The sequence below is a fragment of the Crocodylus porosus genome, unplaced genomic scaffold (assembly GCF_001723895.1).
Source record: "Crocodylus porosus isolate Cpor-Errol unplaced genomic scaffold, CroPor_comp1, whole genome shotgun sequence".
In the NCBI taxonomy this organism is placed as follows: domain Eukaryota; kingdom Metazoa; phylum Chordata; order Crocodylia; family Crocodylidae; genus Crocodylus; species Crocodylus porosus.
The window spans coordinates 4,227,134-4,247,340 of NW_017728927.1; the positions used below are offsets into that span (position 1 = coordinate 4,227,134).

Here is a 20,207-nt window from a genome sequence, read left to right on the forward strand (position 1 = left end):
TCTTTACTATCCAAATCTCTCTCTAACAATGGCAATTTTTTTTTGAGCTTAGGTGTTCAATGCAACTAAACTTTATTCCGGGTCCTTCAAAGAATAATATTGCCACTTACTGGCCACACCAGGGTCTGTGCAGAATTCATAGACATTTACATGCATCTCTCAAAAGCTCTCTTAACCTTTATACTATTTGTCAATAAAAAACCCAGTTAACATTTAAACTGTATATGCCCAACTGTCTACTTCAAACAAGAAGCAGAGGAGACATTCACTAAGAAAGAGGACTTTTAATTGTAGTCTCATTTACCAGAACTGCATTTGTCTGAGATTTCCAAGCAGTTCAAATTCTTTTATATTGAAAAAAGGAACCATAAAGTCACTCAGCCAGGTTCCTAAGCTTTGTGCGTATTGCAGATGATGCATTTAACTTCAAGAAGAAAGATACAACTAGATGCACCCACTGCATGATAACTGGAGATCCACAGAGTTTGGATTATGTATACTACCTTGAGATTTACATGACTCGCCCAGCAGAAACATGGGTTTATACCTGACATTAAACACTAACATAAGCTCATCAAGTCAGGACTGTCTTCATTTTTGTCTGGCAAATATTTGGCCTTTAGCTAAAGATAATTTACTCACTGGATCAGCATTGATTTAACTGATGTGCAAATGACAGGTACACTTAAATTGAGTTTTTGAACTATTTACACACCAGTGATGTAATTCTCCACATTAACTTCACATTTAAAAAACACATATTGATTTTACAGAACCTCCTAAAGGCTGATTCACTTAAGTGGATGGTTGGAAAGATAAAGAAAAAATTCTCAAATATAAAGACTAAAAGGGAAATCAGACACATTTTATTAGAACTGGCTCCATTAATGATTCATGAAGATGAATTTGTCATTTTGTTCTCCTGTTGGGAGGCTGTTCCAACACAAAAGAGGTCTTCAGTGCTGAAGATACACTCAGAGTGACAACACAGGCATTCAATTAATTATTTTAAAACAAGGCAATCTGCAGACCATAGAAAATGTACAACCACAACTGAGATCCTCTGACAAAGGGCTCACAAAGCAACAATAAAATTGTAAAGTCCACATCAAAACTGCAGTCTAGTGGCCTTGTTTCTAAACCTCCTTGGGCTCCAGCTGGACAAAAGTGTCACTTTGGGCAATTGTTCCTTTCACCTCACGTCCGTCTCATCTTCTGTTTTTTTGTTTGTCTCTTTGCATCCTCAGGGCCACTTGCGTCAGAACCTGTCTGTCCCAATGCTCGTACTCCTTGCAGTCGACTTGTCAGCTGCAACAGCAAGGGAATAACCTGGGGAAGAAAGGGGAAGCAGAATACAGTTACAATGGCAGGTGAGCTTGGAATGCTAACACTCCTTAGAAATTCTCAGGCAAGCAGTGTCCACCTGTCCAAAAAAACTGGACTTCTTGAATAACTTGCATGCCTTAAAGGCCTGGGCCAGAGATAAATTTCAAGACAGGAGGAACTCAGAACTCCACTCTCCAGAGAAGCTCTTCTGCTCAAGTTTAAATAAAATAACTGTTGCCTACTTTGCATTCCAGCAAGAAAAACACCTTCCAGGAGGTAGAGTTAAGATATCAAGGAGGTGACATTCTGGTCACCATCATTATCGTTGGCAATCCCTCGATTCGAGGATGATCTCTACCACAGCTCACTGAAGGGTCTTGAGATGACTTAAGAGTCCAATCCTCAAACTGTGGTTTGGTCATCATAAAGGAAATACAACAACTTGCATAAAGGACAGGACTTGTATTGCTAGATTTCGCTCTCTGAGTTCACACTGCTTTTTCCACAAGCAGAACAAAATTAAAGCAGCAGTACAGGAAGTCATTTTAGCACTTGGCATTTTAAACATACAGGTTGCTTCAAGACATTTGAAATCATGGTTTCTTCTACTGATAGAAACGTAGCCTATGCTGTTGAACATAACATAACTAGATATCCCCAACAACAAACCCAACTGCACTAACACTGTACTGGAGCAGTAAAACGGTAGGCTTGTTACCTTATCATGGTTGTACCCAGCTAACAGCAGGAGCAATGTCAGCGGCAATGCGATATAGGATCCTTGGGCTATATCTTGTTCAGGCATCTTTCTCTGTAAGCAACAATAGCCAGGGGTTTTAAGAATATTTTCTGCTGTTTTAACCATTATACCTCTCAACTTAAATGACTAAAATGACTAAAAAAACAATTATCCAACAAAACAGTCCAGGACACCATCAGCCCTTTCTACCTGACTAACTCCTATGCCTACGTCCTCAAGTCTGCAAGAAGCCTTTGTTCTGTTTAGCTCACTTACTAATTTTTTGTTGTTAGCTTGTTTCTAAAGCTAATACCTAAAGCCAAGCACTAGGGACCTTTTGACCACTTTACCATCAACAGGACACATTTTGATTTACCTGACACACACTGCCTAAAACTTCCCAAGCCCAGCGATTACAGCAACTACACTAACACAAAAGCATCCAGGCATATCCTGTATCCTTCATCCATAACTGCCATTCCATGTTTCCCTCATGTTTCATTGGGGTCCGAATGTGCACTGAGCCAGAAACAAAACATTTCATTAAAATGCTGTATAGAAAGCTTTGCTAAACTGGTTGCACCGTTCAACTCTTTGCTGAGGAAGAATAGTCTTAAAAGATAAAACCTCTCTCAAGGGAGTGGTGGAAGTTTTCTCCATGAGGTAGTCTGAAGAATCTCCCCAGCTTACCCAATAACCTTGGTAAAGGTTAAGACTGAACTAACACTAACCAAGGAACTTCCCAGCTTTGTTGCTTGTAACTAACAGCCCTTACATAGCTGAGGAAGTCATCACGGAATTACTAAAGCAACCGTTTCCTTCGATTGCAAATATAATGGGTTTCGGTCACTACCAGATCTCTACCAATTATAGTTACCATGACTACTATTCTTTTCCTCCACTTATCCCACATACCCAGGTAAGACAGGTTTTTAAATCACTCACCGATGCTATTATAGCCCAATGGTATGACTTTCGTTTAACTTCAATTTGTCCCAAGAAGCTTTTTCATTGTACAAAAACGGAAGTTAAATGGAGTCCGCAGGAAAACAAGCAAGCTACAATAACAAATCTAACACCTCAAGCTGAAATTTAAAAACAAAGTTAATATCTGATACTTACAGTTGGACTGAAGACCAGAGTGATGTGCTTGTGGTAACCAATGGCAGTGAAAGAAACTTGAGGTAGGGTATAATCATACTGGGACTTGGACAGTGTGGAATCCAAGAACACCACATAATTCTGTATATAAAAAATACAATCAGTTACCAGCTACAGCAGGACATACCAGTCTTGGACACAGAAAGAAGGACTTAAACAATACCAATTTAATAAAACCTGCTAAGACAATGGTCAGTCCTGCACACAGACAGATCAGTTCAGTACAACAAACGCTCATGAAATAATACAAGAGACAGAGAACTAAACGGAACAAAGCTGCTGTCATACCTCTCCATCCCGGAGCAATGGTGGGAAATGAAAGAAGAGGGACTGGCCTAAGGAGACCGTATGAGTTGGATTGTCAAGGTTTTCACTTTTGTAAAGCTTCACCTGTGAGATGTAAAAGGGGGAAGCACAAAACAAAGATGTACAAATCCAACATGACACACATTTCAGAGATCCCATTTCTTGAGAGAAAAAAAAAAATACACACTTCTAAACCCACTGCACAGATTTTCAAAAAAAAATGTCATAGCCAGCCAGGCAATTTGTAACACCTGGACTGTCACACTCTGAAATTTTAAAGGCTCACAATGGCTTTTCAGAGAACTTTAAACAGTCCCAAAGCCCCTGGTAACTTGCAATGTCAGATCTCACAGTTTGTAAAAAGTCTTCTACTAGGACCTCAGATTTCTCTCTCAAGAAACATACTAGAAGCTTTACAGTGGCTTCTATTTCTCTGTGCCAATTTAATGAATTGTTGTGCTTATAAAAAATAACTACTACCCAGTCCACTGTTCAAACAGCTGGCAGAGCCAGGTCCAGTCCTTGCAGTTACTGTGCAGCTAATTCTCATCAATTCTGCTCTGTATGTCTGAGAATTCAGCTCCAACCAGAGCTCAGAGCAGAGACTGCCAGTTCATCTGTCAGTTTATGCAGCCACAGGGAGCTAAAGTGAAGGTTGCAAAACCTCTCACTTATGTCTATGATAAAAATCTTTGCATGAAAGACCAGAGTGACCAAAGGGCACATCCACAGAGTGAGCACAAGAATTAAAAATATTATAAGACTGCAGGTAATATGGAAACATGTGGGTTTGAAGCCATGTAAATGTATTACATGTTAAAACACAATCAATTTTCTTTCCTTATTCACCTGGACTAAATTTTAGTAAGTACTAAATTCCCCTAAAAAGCTGAGAACAGTACTCTGTAACATGACATTTTTCCTTTCATACTTGTTTTGCTTTGGTGCTTTCAGCATCTCCTAAAAAAAACCTAATGAGCTGGCACAAAGGTCTTGGCAAGAAAGTGGTGGGAGGAGAGGACGAGACTGGTTTTTACAAACCTATTTTTAATTCTAGGCCTTAACTTAAATATTTGCCTTGCTGCCATTAACACTGCAAACAAAGCACCATCATCAAACTTGCAAACACAGCACTTTTGGCAGCAACTCCATACTTGTGCACTAAAACAACCTGCCCTGATTTTTTGGGGGCACTTGCAACACAATCACTGCTCAACTCCCCCCCAAAAATCAGCCCAAGTTATTTCAGGATGTAGCTTCAATTCTACTGCTTTGCTTTCTCTACAAAGCTTGAATCTCCCATGGAGAAAACAGGCCCCACTAGCTCAGAGAGCCAGCAAGCCAACTTGAGAGAGAGAGTTTCTCCTTATTTCTGAACAAGGACAGGAAGAATACTGAAACATCACCTGTAACTCAAACTGATTTTTTTTAGAAAGTCACTAGTAGTATGACTAAGATGTAGGCTTTAGCGACAGTCCAAATTCCAGTGGCTCAAGACACAATTATCCTGGAACTGAGAAAAGTATGAAAGGGGTGAACTTACACATAAGGTAGAGAGATACTCTGCAGAAGTGATCACATTTCCACTTAAATCAAATTGGTTAATCTGTCGAAATGCTATAATATTCACATCATCGATGTCTCTATCCCCAACCTACAATGTACAAACACAAGTATGGTTATATTGCTAGAAAGAAAAGGCAACAAGAACACAGATATCCCTGTGAATTTAAAAAAAACAACAAAAAAACCCAAACTACTGGTTTTCCTACAGTAAGAGCCATGTAAAATGTTGAAACCTTTGTAGTCAGTTGTTTTTTTTCTCTCCAGTGTAAGCAGAAAACTGATTTGTAAATACTGGATAGTTTACTACCAAGATTTAAATTATAAATATTAGATTAGATAAATGTAAGGTTAGATTAGATAAATATCTATATATAAACATTAGATTAAATATTAGCCGGCATGAATAAATATTAGAACTACCAAAACCACATATTTATTTTGAAGCAGGGCTCTTAATTGCACCAGAGCTGTACTAAGACAGATTTCACCTGTGCTTGTGCATCAGGCATTTATTATGATGCTAGAAGGCAGAGTAGTTTGCCACCAAAACTTGAAACTAGAAACTGCTCCGGGGGGGGGTGAAAGTCGTCTGACATGATTCTTCCTTCAAGCCTTTTCAGCTCCAACTTCTGCTCCCTGCTTCCTCCTCCATGCCCCCAGCCTCTGCTCCACACCAGAGGCTCCATCCCCCACTGTAGCCTGGGCTACTGAGCATACCCCCAGGTTGGCCCCACAACAGCCAAGTGGGCTGCACACCGCTGTTATGGCACTGAGTCGGGACCATGTTCAGTGTCCCAAGCCATATACAGAGCCTGCTGGCATGGAGCAAGGGTAAGGGGGACAAGGAGAGGGGCAGGTAGGGGAGTAGAGGCTGCATATGGGGGTGGAACTGGCTGTAGGGGGGAGAAGGCAGAGAGTAGAAACAGTGGAGAGTGGGAGCAGCTATTATTCACTGCAATAACAGATCTGATCCTGGGTAGGGCTGGAGCCCAAGCCACAACAGCTGCCTGCCCCTCTCCCACTGCCCTTGTACTCAATGCTGAGATGAAGGGCTTTCCCCCATATGTTAAATGGGGGAAGCCTCATCTTAGAATCAAGTAAATACAATATTTGCTTTTTTAACCCCCAAATTCTGATCAGTGAAAGAAAAAAGTCTCTTTTAAGCAGCATTAAAAGTTGAGCTGTGATGAGAACAGATGCTGTGAAAAAGTTTGGGGTATCAAAGAGGGATAAAGGGAACAGGTCCCCAAACTGGCTACCGTAAATCTAATCTAGAAGAGTTTCAAATTCTGTGTTTTAAACCTGGACATGAATTTCACCAGCTGGCAGGCTAGTTCAGATGAGACTGGTACACATTAGCATAAACAGGCTATCACGTATAGCACACAGACTGATCTGTTTTCTGCAATGTGTGTGGGCTCTTTCCTCCCCTGCAAGTGCAGGCACTATTAGAAAGGAAACTTGCATTGCTTAACGAATTCTGCACCTTCCCTTTACTGCAGCAGAGGGCACCCTGGGCAGGACTTGTTTCTAGATGACTAATGGCGGGCCAATTAACCTTTGCTGGATGTCAAGAGAAAAGTGAGAGGCTGTGCATCTGAATCTCAAATGATGGAAGGTTATTTACAACATTTGAGTTTTAAATTCAGGAGGTTTTTACTATATTTTAGTAAAGATTCACTGATCTGAACAGTAATTTTACCTGCACCAAGACTTCAGGTTTTGGAGCAAGAAGAAAAGATACCTACCACATGTGATTCAGCAGAGACACCAATAAGTAATTTAAATAATTGTGCAAGCTGAAAAATTAAATCATCTGGAGTTGCTAGCTAATGCTTTGTTGCACGTAATAATGAAAATAATGTGCTATATATTACTTCTCTGTCTTAGGCACTTAGTTTAGGCTGATCCCAATACCAAGAATGGGGAGGGTATATAAAACACCCAGACAGACTCAAGATAAACAGGCAAAATTTCATTCGGAACATGTAGGGGGCACCCCCTGAGATTGGCCATGCACCCCCTTCCAGCCCCCACAAGAAGCGCCAGCGGCACTTCTGAGTTTGCTGCTGGCATTTTTGGTTTTGCCACCAGCACTTCTGCTGGTGGCAGCAATTGCCCGCTGGGGGACCCCCACCCCTGGTCAGTGATCGGCTACTGGTGCCCCCCCCAGTATTAGAAGGCAGCACTTGCCCATGCAAAGTTTAAAGGTTGCTATAAGGAGACTTTACCTCAATTGCACGATTCTGGGGCAAGGCTCTTTCAATATGATCATTGCCTTCAGCTTTGAGTTGGACATGATACACACAGCCAGGCTAAAAACAAAATTTAGAGAAAAAAAATCCTGTCAGTGAGAAATAATACATTGTTATTAAAAGCATTCAGATACTCAAGAGGTTTTCAAATGAACACAGAAAACTAAAGCTTGGTTTATGACTAAGTAAGCTGACCTCAGACATGCCGGTCCAAAATATCTACTTCCACTCCACTTCTTTTAGAAACATGCTACTCCATATATAAAATATGCCTGATAGCCTATTAAAAAAATAGATACTACTACAGTAACAGTTTCATGCTGAAAACTAGTATTCCCGAAACTTCTCTTTGCCTAGGCCACATTCCTCTCTAGTACTATATATTGACTCCATATAGGTATATTACATATTGATTCGCCGTTATTACATCCAAGTATGGGAGACCTCCATACCATGTCAATGAAATTCCATAGATGCCTATGGAAGAGTCTACTAAAGACTTTTAGTCTTTTAGTAGAATTAACTACTACTACACTACAGTGTCTCCTTCTGCAGAGGGAGTCTGATCTAGCAACAGAACGAGAGCACAGGAATCTGTAACTAACTACAGGCTGCATCTCATCAGCAGAAAAACTAAACACAATGGGCACTTCTATACGTGCTTCAGGGGTGAGGGAGCAGGTGTTTTAGTTAGAGCACCGCCGAGAGCCGCTCTAATTAAAGCACCGCTGTGTCTCCTGTATCAGCATCCCCACACTTAAAAATGGCGGCGGAGGCACTTGAACTAAAGTTCAAGCACCCCCACCACCATTTTTAAGCATGGGGAAGCTGATGCACAACCCACAGGAGGCTGTTGGAGTGCAGCAATTGCCACACTCCAGCAGTCTCAATTAATCAAGTGTGCTCCACACTTGTGTATAGGCACTCAATAACATGAAAGCAAATATACCACTGTGATACTCCTTACCAAAAGTCCACGCAGCCTGAATTTACCCTCTTCATCCGTTATTGTGTCTTCTCCATACATACTACAGTCTTTCTGTCCCACAGCTTCCACTGAAACTCCTTGTTCAGGTTCCCCATTTAAAGAAGAAACTGTGCCATAACAGCTAGAGGCAGAAAATTTGGATCAATTACTAGGGGCGTGAAGCTTCAGTCGCCGATACCATTCAGAGAAGATTCAGCCTGATTCAGAGGCCGAATCACCAAATCCAAAGCACCAGAAAACCCCTCCGAATCAATCTGGAAAAAGATTCGGAAGTCAGTCTTTCAGAGGAACCAAAACTGAGACAAGGGAGGGAAAGCAGGGGGGAAAGACTGACATTTGTAGCTGGCCAGTGACTGTGATCTTTCCCCAAGTCCCCTTCCAAACACAGTGCTCTGGGGGAGGGACATAGAAACAGCACATAAGCCTCTGTCTGCAGCTTTTCTTCCCCTTTTGTGAGCTGTATCAGACTGAGCAAAATAGGGGTGGGCAACTGGCCCAGAAACAGGTGGGTGGGCAGAGATCTAACTGGTACCAGGAGGGCTACCATTCCTGCTGTTTCCATCCAAATCTGCCTTAACACACACAAGTCACATGAGTTTTGCTTTCAGCAGTTTGAGGTGCAGTTTCCCAGAAACCCCTGCACTTATCTCCTTGAAACTTGGCAGGCTACCCTCCCTGCTGTTTTCATCCAAATCTGCCAAAAAATGACAAATTTATAGGTATTTCAGTGATTCCCCATTATAGTCTACGGCCAAATCACCGAATCAGCACCCAATCTTCTGAAGCCGGGTTGGCCGTATCAATTTGGAACAGTGACCTGAATCTCCGAATCAAATTACTGTCCCCCGAATGGGCCAAATCCGAATAGAATACTTCCTTATTCGCACAGGCCTATCAGTTACTTCAGACAAGTGCTTTACTGCAAACATTTAAAGAGACACTTTGCTTTTATAGCCAACAGAAAGATGCCAATTTTTTAAAGAAAGTGTTCCACATGCAATCTTTCCCTTTCCCACTGGCTGTGGTGCAGACTTTGTGACAGTAGCATAAAGTGTCCCAAAAATCTTTCAGAGCAATGTTTTATCTTATGTGTATTCTGTCATAAAACATCATCTTCAAATACACTGGAAAATAACCATCTATAAAGTTCAGCATAAAAAAGTTAAGTTCTGCCTTCAAAAGCTCGTACAAACAACCTGTATAAAGGTACACCAATGGAAAACTTTGGTTTAGCACCTGTCCAAGCAGACAGTGGGGCAGTTTTCATTCAGTAATGCAGCATGATATATCAACTCTACTTACCTATAAGCTGTCCTGTAACCTGTTATCCTGATTTTCAGATTCTGTCCCTCCTGCACTTCAATCATTTGTGAAGATGGCTCAAAGCGGAATTCTTTCATCATCGGTTTAAAGTAATACTGCCCTGGACTCTACAGAAAAGCATCATGCAATTCCAGTTTACTGCCATTAATGTACTCAGAACAAGCCACTTGCCTCCTATAGACTGCATTTCCCAAAAAACTCCATGCTTTCTAGGCTAAGGTTCTCCCCAGACCCCAAATCACATGCTGCATTAGTCCACCTAATATTAGCACTTTGAAAAAGGGGGTTATTGGCACCATAAAACACAGATGTACTGGAAAACAGCGTGAGGCACAATGGACAGGGGAACTCTGGTCAAAGTCATTGCGCCCATACACATACTCCAACACGTTCTAATTAGAATGCTCTAGCATTGCCGAAGCATCACATGTATAAGCCCCTGTGGGTTTAGAAATGGCCGCTGGGGGGCTTTAACTAAAGCTTGTCCAATGAGCTTTAGTTAAAGTGTCTCGTGGCCATTTTTAAATGCGTAGGAGCTTAAAACACATGACACTGAAGCATTTTAATTAGAGTGGCTCTCCAGGAACTGCTCTAATTAAAATGCCCCCTCCCCCCACATGTGTATAGACACCCATTATTTACGAAGTGTAACTGACAAGTAGCAACCAGAAAAGCAGAGCCACATGTGCAAGGAAACGCGGGCCAGCTGTGTACACTAACAGGTGAATGATCCTCTTATGTGTTGAATTCCTTCCCCAAAGTCTCAAAGGTTATGAGACCAATTTTATAGCTTCATATTTACATGTCGTGTGCTGACACCATGGATAGGGACCGCTGGAATTCGCACAAGTACACTGCACAGCAGGTGCTTTATCCTTGGAGTTTCTCCTATGTGTGCCCCAGCTGCTGATCAGGTGAGGTGGAAAACACAGTTTTAAATATGCTGTTGTTTTTGCCTCCCATTACTAACTGGCAGAGGGGCCCCAGCGGCCCCGCTTCTTGTTGCCGACCAGCCAGGAAGCAAAAATTGCAGCATATTTAAAACCGCAGTTTCTGCCTCCCAGCCACTAGGAGCAACTGGCAAGGCCAATGGAGTCCCTCTGCCAATCAGAGGCAGAGGGGCATGCAGGGGAAACTCCAAGATGAAAGGAGCTGCTGCACAGCATACTTCCAGAACAAATTCCAGTGGTCCCTAACCATGGACCAGACCAGTCTGCCAGCTTGGTGTGGAAGATTCAAGCCATAATCAAGGAGTCCTTTTTTTTTTTTAATTAGTTTTCACCTATTTCACTTAGTGAAATATGGACAGAGAACTGTGGCTTGCCACTTCTGAGACACACACTTCTATCATGGCTGGTTAAATGGAATGAGAATGTGGGCTTGCCAAGCTCAGGAGCATTGCTAACATCTCAACTGTGAGGGCAAGGGGCACGTATAAGCATATTCACAGTAGGGGCAAAATCAGGCACCTTACCAGGTTGGAAAAGGTCAGCATGCCATTGTCCTGTGTCAGGAGATTGGAACGGAACACACCTCCACTAAGGGACAGGAGAACCCCTGCAAGAGGCTGGTCTTCTTCAGATTTAATCTATTTTTTAAAAAGCAGCAATCAGTTAATAGTAGCATTGCTGTGAGATACTGTGAAATACTTGTTATTTACTGTGAGATACTGACACCAGGACATTTTTATAGGTAAAGAGACAATGGAGAAAAGGCCTAACTTACCAAAAAGCAATACCAATATTTGCAGGACAGAGTCTAACACCTTCATTATAAAACAGGAAAAAAACTGCTGCATTTGGCATTAAAAAACACCAAAATCATGCAATGGCTAAATCCGCCCAGATCACACAATCTTCTCTACGTCAGTAATATGGGTATGTTTAGGGGTTTTGATGTGGAGGCTTCTGCTGCACATTTTCCCCTCAAGAAAGATGAAGTGTGAAGAACATTACCTCAAAAGTCACTCCAGCAAGAGCAAAAGCTTTGAAGTCCCCAACTGTTCCCTCCACTGCAGTCAAGACATACCCTTCTTTCTGTGCTGTAACAGTATATTCCAAGTCACTATGGAGTGGTCCAACACTTCAAATAAAAGGGAAGAAGAATGAATCTTAAAAGACAAGCTCTGCCAAAAACAATACTAATAATGAACACATGTCAAATTTATAGTCACAACAAGACTTAAATGAGGGTACCCAAAAAAGGAAAACTAGAGGTATACCGATACATCAGTCCAACATTGGATCGGCACCAATATAAAGAAAATTGACTACATCAGAAATTGGCCTGAAGTGGCCATAAATAATCTGATAAAAGCCTGTGCATGCGTGCCACCGCAGTGCAGCACACAGATAGCAAGGAAAACAGCCCAGCAGCTTGGAGAGCTGTATGCAGCTGCTAAGTCTGTTGTGGTGGATGGAGAGGGGGGGAGGGAAGGCGCATGGGGGGGCAGATCAACACCCCCCCACGGTGAGGGAGAGAGCAGGGCAGGGGCTGGACTACGTGCTGCCAAACTGGGGCGAGGTGCAGGATGGAGTCACGGCTTGTCCGGGGATCGCAGGGAGAGGCAGTGGTTCCTGCTGCTGCATGCACCCTGGGAGGGCACTGGGGGGGGGAGGGGGGGAAGTGCCCCCGGATTGCTGCAGGGTGCGGCAGAGCGAACTACAGCTGTGGGCCACACTGGGCTCTTCCTGGCAGGGGGGGAAGTGGGGACTAGGCTGCACTGCACTCAGGGTGGGTGGCAGCAGCGCTAGGAGAGGGGCTACGGGTGAGGGGCTGCAGCCATTGCAAATTTTTCTATAGCCCCCCCAGTAACCCCTCCTCCCAGTGCTGCTGCCACCAACCCCAGCGCAACACAGCCCAGGACAGCTCCCCTCTGTCCCCCACCCAGGAAGAGCCCGCCCCAACCCACAGCCACAGCCTGCCCCGCACCACGTAGATCCCAGGGGCACATGACCCCTCCCCATGTGTTCCCAGGGTGCACAGAGCGTTGTTCCCCTCCCCACGCCCCCCTGGATGAGCCACAGCTCCGTCCCATGCCCTGTACTTCCCAGGCAGTGCCTACCCCAGGCCCAGCCCCACCTCATCATGGGGGCATTGATCTGCCCCCAACATCCCTTCCCCTCCCCACTCCCCTTCCACCACAACAGACTTACCAGCTGCATGCAGCTGTATCAGAAGTCAGATCAGTATCGGCTGATATGCCTCTTTAAAATGCAGCTATCAGTATCAGCCCCCAAAATCTCTATCAGTGCCCCCCCCTAAAGAAAACAAGTATCCTATTTACCTGTAGGAGCCTTTGTCATCAGTAAAAACTGTGATAAGTGGTGAAGTCGCTCCCTTTACACCAATGATAATCTCAACACCCTCCAATTCAGGATGAATCTGTCCTTCCAGAAATAAACCTGCTTTTCCATGGATTGCTATCAGCTTCCCAGGGCAGCTTTCTTAGTGTGACAAAGGGGGAAAAAACAAAGGTTAAAAATACCCTCAAGAACAGCTCAGTAACATTACCCTAGATGATCATAATAGTCCCACATTTGACCATAAAACCTACCAGCACAGATCATGCTAAAATCAATTAACTGCACTTCAAAACTAGAAGCACAAACCCAACACTGATGTCTTGGGTTTGCTAGATTACTTGGGGCATTCATTTGTACATAAACCACTGTGTACTGGTCAAGTTTAAATCTGAATCCAAAAGCCACGGTAACACTTCCCATAGTGACACTAGTAGTTCACACATTAGCAAGAACTTTTGAGGGAAGACCAAGCCACATTAATGATAATGTTACCAGTAAAAAGTTAAATTTACTGGTGTGCAAGAACCAAAAGTACTATCTTGTGCAGTATTTGAACATTCTGTGGGTACAAAAACACAAAATACTTTCCAAGAGGTTGCAAATTTCACAAACCTAAGGCAAATAGGACAAACACTAAGAATATGCAACTGCATCAATACTGACTGTAGGTACAACTGATATTCTAAAATAAATGTCTTTGTTTGATAAATATGCCTAATGCAGTTATTGCAATCTATTATTATTTATTACAATTATTTAACAAAAATCATTGGTGACAAAAGTTTCCATTCACCAGCTGAACTTTGAGGCTAGGGACAGATATTACACATAAGCCGGTTTAAGTGATCAGAAACTGGTTTAAACCTGTAACAGAACAGATGTTCAGTGCACATAAATCAGTGAAAATGGCTGAAACCAATTTGAGATAAACCCAGTTGAATGTAGCATCAGACTTAACTGATTTGACTCAAACTGGTTTATGCAATGTCTGTGCCAGACCTCTTCCTGGTTTAACTTAAACCAGAGTCCCCCAGCATCCTAGATGCTTTGCAGCCCTGAGCAAGGCTCTCTGCTCCCTTGCTGGAGCTCCAGCAGAGCAGGCAGGCACAACAGCATCTGCCTGGCTTCCCCATGCCCTGCTGCTTAAGCAGGGATTCCCCCCTCCCCTCTCCCATATCACTGATGGTAATCAGCATGTGGTATGCTAGCTAATGCTGAGAGGAGTCTGTGTAAGACAAACAGGACACTGTCTGCTTAGGGCTTTTTGGAGCTAATCAACAGGTCAGCTGTTAACAGCCCTCCATTCCTTCCTTGGAAAAAGCTGTTTAAGAAGAGCTTGAACTAATGAAAGAGGCTTTTGTTTTCTTGATGGGCTGATAAATGCTCTGTTACTCCCTGTGTAACTCCCTGCTGTGTAACTAACTCCCTGCTGGCACCCTCACTGGTCAGAAGCAGCGAGGGGGGAGTGAACACTTCCCTAATCAGAGCATCCTGCTGGGGCCACACCATGCCGCCCCTCAGCTCAGCACCATGAAAGGGAAGGGAAGAGAGGGCTGCTCTATAACCCCCTGGGTTCTAGCTTGAGCCACCGCAGACATGTGTCTGCATTTCCTCAGTCCAGAGGGGATGTCTTTACAGTTACAAACTGGTTCACTCTAGCCAAGTTAAACTAACCTGCAAAGATTGAATCAATTTAGGCTCAAGCTTTTTGAATGCCTGTCCCTAGCCTGAGAGGATAAGGAAACCACAAATGGAGAAACTTAAAATCTCTGCACCGGACAACCAACAGAACTAATTATGACCAAAGTCAGAGTCCCTTTCATTTCCTTCCTCAAGAGCCAAGTGAAAGGAAAGATATTGCTTGGATATCCTTACTAGGCAGGAAGTTTCTTTTCTCAGGTTATCATCATCCTGAATATTACTATAGCATGTAGGAATCCTCATTTTTACCCAGAATACAATTGGACTGAATGATGTACAACATCTGGTGAAGCATAGATTTATATTTCTTTACACTCCTGTAGCTCAAGTGCTTTCCATTTTCAAAAAGGGAAATTAGCCCATGCAAACTGGAATGCAGCTGAAACTGGATACATAATGTCACAACTTCCTTTGAAAAGCAGCTTATAATTTGATATGTGGGGATAATGTTTGCCTGTATAAAACTGCACTGTGTCTTCTTTTTTTTGCTATATATTATGTCTTTACCTCCACTGACAACTGTTTCCACAGAGGGTGGATAGAAAAGCAGCTCCTTTGATGAAGGTGTCACAGTGATTTTTTCTCCAGACCTACAAAATAAGCAGAATTGTAATTAGCAGGTCTCTTGCAGCACTGCATTCTCACCAGTATGAACATCCAGAGAGGTGGAGGGCAGCACAGGACCTAGGAGTAAGCTGAGACATTCATGTTATGTATTTTTAGGCTGCAGTCACTGAGATTCACCAAAGGAATTTGAACAACTGACCTATTCCCTCCAAATGGCAGTACCCCACAGTGGCGGGGACCTAAGACAATGATAGACAATAGCCCCATGAGAACTGCGCTGTACTACTGTGCCGAATATATTATAGTACCTTGCCCAGTATGAAAATTCATATGCAAATGGCCCGCGGAGTTCATCCACCATTTCTTGCACGGGTGGCTTTGTTCCTTCCTCCTCTTGCCCCTTCCTCTCTCTTTCCTGTCTGCGAGCCTCAATCTCTGCCAGCTGCTGCTCCCGACGCACCTCTTGCAGAGATTTCAGGGGCCCTAAGACTAAGGCAGGTTCGCTGTCAATCGATGATCTGAAAACATAAGAGGAAGACAAAATGTTCTCTCTTTGGAACAGAAGCTACATCCTCATTGTATCTCCTCTCTCCTATTTCAGACTGCAGGAAATTTTAGCCCCCTCACTTTCTTTAACCATCCTCCTTTAATGCTACTACCTCCTCCAAGTGCAAATAAAACTAAAGCAAAGGCAGAAATCTCTTTACTCATCCCTATCTGCCAACTACTGCTAGAAAGCAACATTCAAAGAGAACAGAAAGCTGTACAAATTCTCCCAGAGGAAAACTGCCTGGTTATTCAAAATTTAAGACTACCTGAACTCAGTAAGTTCAGTTACACAGACTGAATCTAAGCATGTGAGAGATCATCTTTATTTTTCCTGTACTAGGAAACCTCTAAAAACCTGAAAAGTGCAGCATGTGCATTGCCAACAGTACACAAGCAATATAAAGGGGGCAGAGTATCAATGCTGAAGGATGGTAACTTCTACAGAACAGAACCATGTAAAGAAAAACAATATTAACTAAGCTTTTGTCTCAAAACTAGACTGAAACAATTCTGCATAACTTAACACCAATGGAAATGTTTCTATTTAGACAATGAGGGGGGACAGTACACCCCCCCCCTCATCCTTAGACCAAGGTGTAAAGCATATGACCTGCAGGCCAGAGAGCTTCTCTAGCTGGCCTGATGGACAATGAAATGTTGAGGGGCAAGGCCTCCTACAGAATTCAGGACCCTTTGCCCTGCTGGCCACAGCTGCTGGCAGCAGGTTTGGTTCATTATTATCTGGACGTTCGTTATTGTTCACCCAGACCCCCTCCCTCAGATCCCTGGGCGGCCACAGCAGCTGCCCCCATGCCCCAATCTCAATCCAACCCAGAAGGAACCCTGTAGTCCGGCTCTAGTGTTAGGTCCCAGGTGAGTTTGACACCCCTGCCTGAAAGTACTTGAATCTGAAATAATACATGTTATTAGATGATAACAGAACTTTAGAGACTTCCAAAAAATGACAGGGCCTGCCTCAGGGAAAGCAAAATTGAACCAACCTTGAAGTATAAGTACTACTGTTTTTCCTTGATCCTATAAAATCAAGATCTGTGGCCATTCTTCACAATTCCCCCATCCTCCAACTCTTTGCCACTCTTAGTCATTCATATTTAAAGCGCTTATGACTTGGTTCAGTCTTTTTTTCCCATTTTTGCCTTGGTCAAAGCCACAAGGTCAAAGCCCATGAGAATGGTCTTTCTAAAAGATGCTCAGCTGATGTCTTCTTTTCCATCATCCTAGCAATATTCTCTGCTCACAGAAGTCATTGCAATTTCATTGTATTTAATCCTCCATATAATTTCCTCAAGTCCCTATTACATCTTGTTCAAAAACAGTTCAGCCATACCAACCAAAAGTTTACTTCAAGGCTTTTTTCTAGGTACTGAGCTGTCTTTCTTCCTTAGGAAGTACACAGGTCTTACCTCGATATAAAAAACAGATGTTATAATAGTCCTGCATATTTATCTACACTCTACTTCTCAATAGTTTGGATGCAAAAATTGTCTAGAGGAACGTAACAGGTATTCCCGCACTCTGGCCATACCATAACAACCTCCTTCCACTCTGCACTATTATTTTGTTTATATCTATTGTCACTGATCATTCTTTGTACTGTATCTCGTTTCTCTTTAATAGCCAGGTCATAGGGTCCCCTGCAAGAAGGTTTTGGGGCCCCCGACATGAAGAAGCTGGCGGCAGCAGCAGCAGTGGAGGGAAGTATGGCAAGTGGTCCAATGCTGGGGGCCCCTTGGCTGTGGGGCCCCCTGCGGCCACAGATTTTGCAGGATAGGACAGGCCAGCCCTGATCTACACATCAAAAAGTTGATCCTGAGAAATATGACAAGTTTTCACATTTTCCCCATAATAGCTATACCAAGGAGTGCAATGGATCTTCCTACACTAGGCCATTCGAGGGGGAAAGGGTGCAAGCAGAGATCACATACCCTACTCACACTCTAGTTTTGACCCACGTACACGGAGGGCTGTGCCATCTATTTTATCAGGAATTGTAAACTGATTGTGGTCTACAGGCGAATCCCATGACATGCTATTATGTACTTCCTTGGAATCTAGAAATATTATGGATATTTTCTAACCATATTCTCATTAAATGGCTAGTGTTATATATACACACGTTTTTACCCCAAGAACTCAATCCCATATGAGGCGTCCAGGATGTGTCCTTGCTTTTCACAAAATAGCCAAAAAACAAGAAGTAGGCTGAACACAGTCTGTTGACCATCAGCTGCCAACAGAGCACTGCCTGGTATTGGGCCTCCAGTTCTAGCTGCTAAACGGCACTGGGGGAAAAAGCTATCAGTTCTTTACTATCTCTGTGTTACTTTACCGTATTACCAGTTGCTGCAGGTTTATTAGGCTAGAGGTTGAATTTCCTTCAGGGATTTTTACTTTGCTAAGAGGTTTATAATATTTTATGAAAGTCTGAGAAAGCTGGTTAGAATACATGAGCATCAGCAGAGCTCTAGTAAAGATCTCATCAAGTCAGCATCTCCCAGCCTCACTTGACACCTCAAACAATTAAAACTGTTCACAAATCCCCCTGCAACCTGCATTTTCAGTTAATATAACCTGGCGCATTAGCATGTAATCATTCTACATGGTTTCCTTTTTATAGCTTCTTCATGCCAATAACAATGGTCTAAAGCAGAAAACTTCTTGAAGTGCTAAGAGAAAAAACAGATCCCAAAACAAAGGTTTCCAAAACAGACTAAAAAGTTCAGATGAATTCTAGAGAAATTAAAACCCAGTTCACTAACAGTTATCATCTCTTGGAACATCTTAACTGTGTTTTTTGTAACACTCTCACAAATATATATGGAACAGCTGAATAAAGAGAGAGAGATAATGCATAAAATAACACTCACGAACCACTTATCCATCCACACAAAATCCTACGGACAGCCTGTGACTCAAAATTGCTGGAACTAAAAACCAGGAACACTTGTGCCACAGCTGTGTTGGCTTCAATATTACGAACTCAAATAAAACTTTATGAATAGGATATCATTTTTAACAACTCCAAAGTTTCTTTGTTCTTACTTAATGGTAACAGTCACATCCATCAGTTTATCTGTTGTTATTGTCCCAAGGACATGGTGCCGAATTGCAGTCAGGGTCAGGATACTGGGAGAGGACCTGTAAGCCAAAAGAAAAGAAAGGAACTACATATTTCCTTCTGAAGAAGAAAAGAAGAAATCTCATTTAGTGAGTTTTCCCCTGACTATTCTATTTACCTTAAAACTATGACATACCAGTTATGGAGGTGGCATAACCAAGGTCATAGAGCAAACTGACAAGTCATTTCCTGTGTCTGTGCCTCCACTCTCCTTCCCAGCAACTGGCTTGTCTAGTTTGACTAGTTATTCTCTGAACCAGGCACAATCTCCCGTTAGGTTTCTATTTAATAGAGGCTTGGCCCTGGGTACTACAGGAATAAACCGATAATGAACTACTCCACCCACCAAAGAAGTACAATCAACTCAGGAATCTGAGCACCACACAACAGCTGTTTAGGGCAAATACCTTATTCAGCTAAAGTACCAGGTATAAGGAGAAGGTAATTACCACAGCTGGAATGTAGTCACAACACTACAACTAGTTACACAATGCAACTGCTCTTCTCAAACATGATATCAAGTGATCAGTGCTCCATATCGAAACCATTTCGGTATTTGTTACAAAGAAAAATTCAATATAAGGAGAAATAAAAGTATCAAAAAGATCAATTTAAAATGGTAAAACGTTTTTAAAACTCTAGGATTAAAATAGTTTGATTGTTTATTTGCTTTTACAGAGGCAGCTAAAGCAAAAGCAGTTCCTTTCCACATTGCTGTGATAAGGACTCCCCCTAGTGGTTAAAATGAATCACAGCCAACATGTCGTTCCTGATGGGTTTAAATAAAAGTTAGCCACGTTGGTCTGAAGTCAAGTTTGCACCATACGTGAGCACACACGTATTATGCTATATATATATATTATATATAGCACAAACTTTTGTAAGATAAAGCTCACTTCATCCAATAGTTAAAAAAACCAGCCTCATCTGAAGAAAGCATCTATTATGGCAGTTACAAGATCAAATGCTTTGGGTGTTATATTTGCTTACGTATCATAAGTGTAGTACTCATGCTCAAATCGATGACAGGAACGTGGGGTCACTTCATAAACACCTGAAGACGTTAGGTTAAAGAAAGAAGTACTGAATTCTAAAGACAGAAAACCCAGCTTACAACAGTATAACTTATATATAGAAATGAATCACAGTGCTTTATTTATTACTATAGCCCTGAAATCAGACGCTTGAAAATTATTTTAGCTCAGTTCTGCAACAAAGTACTACAGGTACTTGCCAAGATTTTCTCAAAAATATACTAATACAAAACACTAAGATGGGCAAG

The 20,207-nt window shown here is 42.5% G+C and overlaps 1 protein-coding gene across 1 annotated transcript in view; it reads right to left on the minus strand.

Moving 5' to 3' along the window:
• Positions 1–267: 267 nt before the first annotated feature.
• Positions 268–20,207, minus strand: part of LOC109314780 (nodal modulator 1) — a gene marked incomplete at its 5' end in the record, with an annotated part of 38,293 nt that continues 18,353 nt past the window's right edge. The window contains 15 exons of the mRNA XM_019542113.1: positions 268–1,329; positions 2,045–2,137; positions 3,188–3,307; positions 3,515–3,616; positions 5,076–5,186; positions 7,330–7,413; positions 8,321–8,462; positions 9,644–9,771; positions 11,139–11,252; positions 11,620–11,746; positions 12,951–13,110; positions 15,178–15,260; positions 15,546–15,755; positions 18,850–18,945; positions 19,916–19,979. Of these exons, the coding sequence (XP_019397658.1) occupies positions 1,198–1,329; positions 2,045–2,137; positions 3,188–3,307; positions 3,515–3,616; positions 5,076–5,186; positions 7,330–7,413; positions 8,321–8,462; positions 9,644–9,771; positions 11,139–11,252; positions 11,620–11,746; positions 12,951–13,110; positions 15,178–15,260; positions 15,546–15,755; positions 18,850–18,945; positions 19,916–19,979 (1,766 nt within the window). The remainder of the gene's footprint in view (positions 1,330–2,044; positions 2,138–3,187; positions 3,308–3,514; positions 3,617–5,075; positions 5,187–7,329; positions 7,414–8,320; positions 8,463–9,643; positions 9,772–11,138; positions 11,253–11,619; positions 11,747–12,950; positions 13,111–15,177; positions 15,261–15,545; positions 15,756–18,849; positions 18,946–19,915; positions 19,980–20,207) is intronic.